The sequence below is a fragment of the Arachis ipaensis genome, chromosome B09 (genome assembly GCF_000816755.2).
Source record: "Arachis ipaensis cultivar K30076 chromosome B09, Araip1.1, whole genome shotgun sequence".
In the NCBI taxonomy this organism is placed as follows: domain Eukaryota; kingdom Viridiplantae; phylum Streptophyta; class Magnoliopsida; order Fabales; family Fabaceae; genus Arachis; species Arachis ipaensis.
In genome coordinates this window covers 126,318,758-126,327,642 of record NC_029793.2, presented here as the reverse complement: position 1 = coordinate 126,327,642, position 8,885 = coordinate 126,318,758, and the positions used below count along the sequence as shown (strand labels likewise).

At 33.3% G+C, this 8,885-nt stretch overlaps 1 protein-coding gene across 1 annotated transcript; it reads left to right on the top strand.

The window, feature by feature from the left end:
- Positions 2,351–7,749, top strand: LOC107616028 (pentatricopeptide repeat-containing protein At1g09410-like). The gene is made up of 9 exons (XM_016318033.1): positions 2,351–2,695; positions 2,799–2,889; positions 5,146–5,217; positions 5,312–5,318; positions 5,755–5,800; positions 5,882–5,976; positions 6,393–6,485; positions 7,156–7,230; positions 7,656–7,749. The coding sequence occupies exons 1-9, from the start codon at positions 2,351–2,353 to the stop codon at positions 7,747–7,749; spliced, it is 918 nt and encodes a 305-aa protein (XP_016173519.1).

Here is an 8,885-nt window from a genome sequence, read left to right as displayed (position 1 = left end):
AGGAAAATGTAAAACATGCGAATTCTATGAATAAGTGTGAGAATAATGGATAAAATCCACTCAATTCAGTACAAAATAAACTGTAAAATAGCGGTTTATCATACTTCATTGCCGCTTTGGTAAACATAATCGATAAAGCTTTACAGTGAGTTGCATCCGATGCATCGGCCAACTACATACGACTCTTGAAATTGCTCAGGTGGTGTCTTAGATCAGTAGTTCTGTCATAGAGGTCCATATCCCGGCTTTAAAGTTTCTAGGGATTCTAGCCCACATGATTTTCTCTATGAATGGATCTTCACCTACTAAAGGTGTTTCTTCACGATCAATGCGGGGTCTCCTACCCCTGAGGTCGAACTCCAGCTTTTCGAGTTTTTCTTCTAATTCCCTATGTCGTCATACCTCTTTTCTCATAGCTCTTTCAAATTTGCGTTGTCATTCTAACTTCTGCTCAAGTTATTCCAGTCAATCTTGATGCCCATGGACGAGCTCCATAATTTCTGTAGGATCTTCTGTGCATGATCCTCCAGATTGGTGGATTTCTAAACTTATCCTATATCCTTCTAGGTTTGATTGATGTGCGTCTCTGGCAACACCTTTTTCTTTATCAGGTTGGGGAGGTATAACTAACGATCAGTCATCATTGTAGTGCTATTCTTCTTGGTCTTTCGAATCAGAAGCTGTGTGTTCATCTTCTGGAATTTCGTCTGCCATCGTACAGTGTTGATTACCAGGTCTCCAGCAACAACGCCAATGTTTCGAGAGTTACCTAAAACGGATGAATTTGGGCCTGAACATGAGGTCCAGATTCCTATGAGGGATTGGTCCGACGTCTTCTCTGGCAAGGTGAAGTTGTTCGAGTTCTTTGTAAGCAAAGGTGGGGGTAGTATCTGCAAGAGACTCCGATTCTTAAGTTAGCAAGGGATTTGCCAGATTTTTAGTAGATTGGAGTTCAAAATATACCTGAGGGTGTCAGGGTATTTATAAGTATAGATATACGATCAATAACCACCTTTGAAGTAGTTCTATTTTGGATGGTAGATTTGTTACTCCCTTTAGTTATGAAAGTTGTTTAGATCTTCTTTCTAAATGAGTATGAGAGATTACAGAAGTTAGTTACTTATTTAGACAAATAAAGCTAGACCCATATCGCCGCATCCAACCTCTATGAGGTCGGGTAGAGCTGAGGTTTATCTGTAGAATGTTGATTGAGCTTTATTCTTTTTGAGCCTGACTAAGTTGTGGGGCAGAATATGAATAATAACCAATCACCCAAAATGATAATTTGCTTATTTTTTGTCATCACATTATTTTCTTTTTTTTAGTAAAAAGATTTTTTACAATAACAAAATTTGTAATGTTCACAGTGTATTAAGTTTCAATAACTTGATTCAAAATTGATTAATCATTTTTTTTATGTTTTATAAACTCCCTTATTTTAAAAGAATTTATTTTTCTTTTCTTTTTAGAGTCAATTAAAATTTTTTAAATTGATTGGACAACTTTTAATTTAAACATTATAACATCATAAATTTATCTATATTATACACTCACACTCACAATCACATGTTTGGATTATGGCTTTTTTTTGGGTCAAAGTTTTTTTTTTGTCATTACACTACTCACCCACACTATGAAGTTCTTATACCTCATTCTAGGGCACGGATTCCATGTGCCGAAGACGTTTGGCGTTTCGGCGCGCATATTCTTTGTCTTCGGCTGACCGGTGCACCTGATGATGATGATGGCCGTCGGATCTTATTTGTTTTTTAATCCAATGACAGAGATCATCCTAGCTCTTTTCTCTTTTGATTGGCTAGTGGACATCTTGTGTCAGAGGGGTTAGTTTGCAAAATTTATTTTGTAGCTGGTTATTTTTGTTACATTCGAAAATTATTTGGGTTTAAGTAGAATTAGTTTAAGATGTTTCAAGATCTAAATTAATGGCAGTTAGTGATTCTGTTTAACGCTAAATCAGAGATGATGAAGGTGGGATGGGAAGGAAGGAGAAGCACCGTGGACGTTGTTACTGACCATCAATGGAGTTGCAGGAAGCTTTCTCCCGCGGAATTACAATGCAAAGTTGACTCTCTGAATGGCGCATCTGTCGCGACTCATTGGTTAGGAGGATGACGATCTGCATAATGTCATCGCCGGAAGGAGTTTCGATCGCTGTTGATAACAAGGAGTATTGTTTCGGGTAGACGTATGGCTTTGTCGGAGACTATCAACAAGGAAGGATCCAAGTGGTTTCGTCTTCCTCGTACGTGCTTCTCATTTTCTGTGCCTACCATTTTTCAAAATTTCGTCTTTCATTTGTCCACAGTTACCTTCAAAATCCACTTGGAAGATGGAAACTTTTCAGATGCCAAAGAACAATTTGCAACCTTGTGTTCCAACGGGCGTATCAGAGAAGCGTTTCACAGTACAAGCATGCATTCCCACAAAGTCTGTTTCTTTGGGGAAGCAGCTTCATTCTTTGATTATTACTTCTGGCTGTTCCTCCGACAAGTTCGTTTCCAACCATCTCCTCAACCTGTGTTCGAAATTTGGGGAGCTCCGAGCTGCAGTCTTACTGTTTGATAGAATGCCTAGTAGGAACATCATGTTGTGTAAAATCATGATCAAAGCCCATCTTGAAATGGGTAGTTTTGAGAGTGCCAAGAAATTGTTTGACGAAATGCCCGAGAAGAATGTTGCTACTTGAAATGCAATGATCACGGGGTTGGCCAAGTTTAAAATGAATGAGGAGTCTTTGTTCTTGTTTTCACGGATGAATGAGTTGTGTTTCATGCCAGGATGAGTACTCGCTGGATAATGTGCTCAGGGGATGTGCACACCTCACAGCTTTGTTTGCAGGCCAACAGATTCATGCTTATGTTATAAAAAGTGGGTTTGAGTTTAATTTGGTTAGCAGTAATAGTTGTTAACTAAACCTTGAGTGTCTAATTAATTGTAGAATTAAATTAAATGTATTCATTTTAAAAATAAAAAAACTGACCCCTCTATTTTATACGAAATTGTAGAAAACACTCAATAAAAATAAGTATTTTTATTCTCGCGCTACTTGGCTGACCGGTGCGCTAACAGCTTCAACGTACCAAATCCGTGCCCCTCATTCTAAATTTAGATGTGTTTTTTTTTTTTTCAAATAAAATGAATAGACCTCAATTATAAATATTACAACATCATAATAACATACTCACACTATACACTTACCTACACAATATTTTAAAAATTCCTATTTAGTATTTGTCATTCACCAAGCTTCGAACTCGAGTGTTGTATATTATAATATTTAAGAGGCAAATGGTTTACGCCGGTGCAGCTTTTTAAGAGGCAGTAAAAATTTGCCATTGATCCAAGTCTGAGCTGCTTTTTGGGCCAAAACTTATCACAATGGACAACTTCAGCTTTTCCAAAGTCCATCATTTTGGCCCAATTGAAATTCTTTCCTTCCCCATTTTACCATTTAGTTATTCAACACTGGTCTGCATCTATAATGACGACCTTTGATATGCATCCCTTTGATATAATAAGCTGTCATGCAAAACCAAAAATCAAAAAACAAAATAGAAATCATGAACAAAAACATAAGATCAATAATAATAATAATATTCATAATATCATAAAAAAAATATTCATAAAACATATTTGACTCCTACCCCTCCCCTGCCAATAAATGATAATCTATAGTAGTATATGATTGAGTGTATTATATTTTTGTTTTTTGTTTTTCTATTTATTTTGGGAGAAGCTAAGAAAACTTGCAATGTATTAGGTTGTCATAGCGTGTGTATTGTTAGACTAAAGCTAGCAGTATCATATTTTCCTTCATTTGGAGAAAAAGAGTTACTTAAAATTAACGTGTTCTCACGGGATTTATATACTTACACATGTTAAATATTCATTAAAAATTAAAGACTTGTTGCACATATAAATTTTTTTGACATATAAATTGATATAAATTGGCCTAAATTCAACAAAAATAACTGTCAGTTTCGATAGCGTGTAAACACGTACTTCTCCCAACTCTTAAATAGCGCAAAAATTATTATGATAAATGGTTCTTCTCTCTCAAGCAAAATTGCAACGCTCAAAATTCAAATAAGGATTAAAATCTCTAAAAAATTTCTCAAAATCGTCGCGAAAGTCAAGAAAATTTCAAAGCTGAATTTGAAATCTTCAGCAACAAAGGCAGAAAGAAAACACGAAAGATTATTGAAGGTAATGTTCACTAATCTTGCAGTTTTCTCACTTTTCTCTCTCTCATTCTAATCGCAAAATCCTACATACTCATAAATCTCTTTATTCAGTACAATTATATCGTGTTCTTGCCTTTCAATGATTACTATTCTGATTATATGCTTCATTTCGAAGTAAAATTATTAGATCGGCGTAAAAATGTTACGTAGTTTTTGTCGTATAGTTTAACCAATATCTACATGTGTTTGAAGCATTTGAACTTGTTTTTGTGCATGTTTGAGTGTTTGCATATTTTGAACTACGTTGGTCTAAGAACTTGTGGAAAATGCTTTGTTTGTATTCTGTTGCTATTTCGATGTATTTGGAAGTTTTTTAGTTGTATTTCGTGTGAATTAAGGTGTACTATATCTGTTGTCTGTTTTATGTTGTAACTAGAGAAAAGAATATTGTTATTCTGCTTCTGATGTTATTTATGTACATATTTGAGTGATTAGTAACTGTTTTTGTCCATTTTATACACTGTTTCATTGAATTGTATGTCATTTTGAACTCACATTGTGATGTAATTCCAGTGTATTTGGAAAGTTTTTAGGTGTATTTAGTATGAATTGAAGTGCATTTGCTGCTCTTGTCACTTATTAACCTTTTTTTTTATTTGTTACAGAAGAAATGGCAAAAAAGGAAGCACCAAATATAATGTAAGCATATATATGTTTGAACAACTTGATTTATATTGAATAAATGTAGTTTATTTACATGATTATGATTTGAAATGCTCGACCAGATTGATTCACAAAAATTTCTAGAACATGAGCGATGAGAAGAAAGCCATTGTTTGAGAACTGAGATTTGGTGGTTTTATGCATATCCTTCCTATGAATGTGCAACATAAGCTTTTGAAAGAGTTGGCATATTCTTTTTATCTGTCCCGTAACACAGTGGACATACGGTGTAGTATAATCAACATCACCCCAGAAAATATAGCAGTTGCACTAGGCTTGACTGCATCAGGTAAAAAACCATTTTGTAATATATTGTGAAAATCAAATTTTGGTGTATTTTCAACTTATTCTGTGTTTCTGAGATTTTTTTGCTGCTTTTGCAGGTCCACTGTATCAAAAAAAATTAACTTTCAAGAACTTAGTAAGGAGGACAAGGAAGTTGTTAGAAGCTTCCAAGGCAAAATTTTGACCTAATTATCAACGCTTATGATGGAGATGAGTGTTGATGGGAGAAAAATCGGCTAAGATTCAAGAAGTTATTCATCCTCTACATTCAGATGTCCTTCTTGTTGCTGATAACGGTAAACAAAATTTCTCCAGTTCACTTGCCGCCGATTGTTGACTTGGACGAAATACTTGAACATAATTAGGGTGGTCATGTGCTCAACTTCCTTATAAAGGGCATCAGACAGCACATATTCGAAAAGAAATATGCTATTAATAGCTTCCTTTTTGCTCTAAAGATTGTATATTTTCATGAATCAACACACAAAAATAAACTAACAGATAAAATTCCTGGACAACTATGGGTCCCACATTGGACCAGGCAATTTCTGGTTAAAAGAATACAAGCTGAGATCAAGCAAGACATGGTAACTGAACAGAATTTCTTCTTCAATTTTGGTGTATTTCTTATAGATATATTGTGTAAATACATGTTTTTTCTATTTTAGGAAATTGCGAAAAGAGCACAAGTTAGAAAACAACTAAAACAGAGAAAGAAGGTAGAAAAGAAGGAAAAGAGGAGTGTTATTTTTGCTGAATCCGAGTATGATTCTAAAAATGACTCGGAGGACGCACCAAAAATAAGAAAACAACATAGAAGAACAGCACAGAAAAAGTAATCTTTTTCGGTGTATTTTTGATAGTTTTATTTTGTATTTTTGCCTGATGATTGACTCTTTTTCCAGGATAGAGTCCAAGTAAAGAAAGCACATTTCTGAGGATTCATCTTCCAAAAAAAAAGTGAATCTAATAATGTGTAAGATTCAGAAACTATGTCTTGGTTTTTCGTCAAAATTTTATTTATTAACAGAATTTTTTGAATTTATTGTCAGAAGCAAAGAAAGTGAGCAAATAAGAAAACAAAGATTGAAGAAAAAAATTCACAAGCCTGCAAAAAAGTAAGTGTTATTTTGACCAATTTATTATGTTTATTTGTCTGATAATTTTTTGCTTTTTCAGGATGCAATCCAAAAAAAGGAAACAATTTATTGAGGATTCATCTTCTAAAAAAGAAACCAAATCTTCCAAAAAAGAAACTGGATCTGAGAATGAGTAAGATTCCAAAATTTTTATTGTATTGCTATCTTTATTTTCTTAACAAAATTTTTTGCATGTATTGTCAGAAGTGAAGAAAGTGAAAAAATAAGAAAAAGAAAATTGAAGAAAAAAATCAAAAGCCTGCAAAAAAAAGTAGGTATTCCTTTATTTAATAAATTTTATTGTGCTCATTTGCCTAAGGATTGTTTGCTTTTTCAGAATTAAATCCAAAAAAAAAAAGAATCAGGAGGTTGAGGACTCATCTTCCCACAAAGAAACTGATTCTGATAATGAGTATGATTGAGAACCTATCATTCTAATTCATGCTTGTCAATTTTTGGTGTATTTTGGCAATTTTACTGTGTTTTTGTTGACTGATAATTGTTTGCGTTCCAAGATGCAATCCAAAAAAAGAAAGCACATTATTGAGGATTCATCTTTTGAAAAAGAAACTGAATCTGATGATGAGTAAGATACATTGTAACGCTATGTTTTCTTTTTATCAAAATTTTATTTGTTAACATAATCTTTTGCATGTACTGTCATAACTGAACAAATACAATAAATAAGAGAAAAAAAAAAAAGAAAACAAATGATAAGCCTGCACAAAAGTATGTTTTGCTTTTCGGTGTATTTTAGCAATTTTACTGTGTTTTTATTGCCTGATGATTATTTGCTTTCTCAGGATGCAAGAAAAATTCACTAATCTTTCAGAAACTGGGCTTCACTCCACCGAAGCTCACTATGATCCTTCAGAAATGTAAGATTCAATATGTAAAATTCTTTCTTTGCTAAAATTTTCTAAAACTTGATGTAATTAATTACTTTAGTTTTACTGAATAATATTTATTTTGTCCATAGAATACCAGCTGCAAATTTGGCAAGTGAAAATGATGATGTATTCCAAACATAGACAAGCCTTCACAGTAGTGTAAATCAACTAAGTGGTAACATATATTCTCTGTTTCTCTTATCATGTATTTAATTTTTCTGGTACCATATTCTGCTTTTGATTTCATATATATTTTTTTAGAAAAAAAAAAGTCCTTTAAGATTTTACTCAAGAAAAAAAAGGTAAGAAAAAAAAAAAGAAAAAATTGCAATTATGTACATTCTCAAAAAACAAAAGTTATGTTTATATGGAATGCTTGAAGTGTATTGATGGATGATTTCGATGTATTTCAGGTTGAAGGAACAAGATGAATTATTAAATGAAGCAGCTCCTGTTCTAGAAGCAATAATAGGTAGTAATCCTCAAGAAAAAATGATTGTTCTTTAGAAAAAGACTCATTCCACTACCATAAATATGGGCTTTAGCAGCACCAAAATTTGTAACGCCTTAAAACTATTCTCTTAGATGATTTTAGACAACAGTTTTTTAAAGTGTTGCCGTTGAAGTTTAATTTTACACTACTTTATAGCAACAAAATAAAATCATTCTCTTTGACTATTTTGAAGAACGGTTTTATAACCATTACAATGATTTGTTTTTAGGCAACGATTTTTTATTGTTATTTAAATATTTGTACAAAAGATTCACATAAAAATCGTTGCCAAAATGGTAACACTTTAAAACCGTTCTATTAGATAGTCTTAGAGAACGGTTTTTACATCATTGATGTTCAAGTTCAATTTTTTACTATGTTATAGCAACAAAATAAAACCGTTCTCTTTGAGTATTTTAAAGAACGGTTTTATAACCATGACATCAATTTTTTATTAAAAAATAATTTTCTAATGTTATTTAAATAATTTAACAAATATTGTTTATGGAGAAAATAAATTTAAAACAAATATTAGTTTTTCTTTCATTCAATTCCCTCCAAAATTTAACATATAATATTTTTTTTACACTTAAAAGAAAAATCCAAAAAAATAAGGAAAGCCTTAACGCAGACTTAGCTTCCCGCTCGTTCCCCCACCATTTATCATCTTCCCTCTCTCTACTAGCAAGCCCTAATCCACCACCATAATCCATCATTCATCATCTTCCTTCCTTCTACTAGTGAGCCCTAACCCACCACCATAACCCACCATTCATCACGCAGCCCTCACCATATCATCGAGCCCAACCCACCGTCGAAGGAAACAGTTTGTGGTACATCGTCGCTGCGTCTCTGCCTCTCTACTCGCCGCACATACGTGGGTAGTCTCTGTCTCTCTCCTTGCAGCGTATGTGGGTCGTGTCTGCCTCTCTCCTTGTCGCGTACGTTGATCATCTCTGCCTCTCTCATTACAGCGTACGTGGGTTGTCTCAGCCTCTCTCCTCTTCCCGGCATGTGTGATTGTTGCTAGTTCTCTCATTAATTTGAACTCTTATTTTATAAATTAATCAATTAAGAGTAATTAAATTAGTTTTATTAATATTTGTAGTTAAGTTAATTAATATTCTTATGTAATTTTTTATAATTGGTT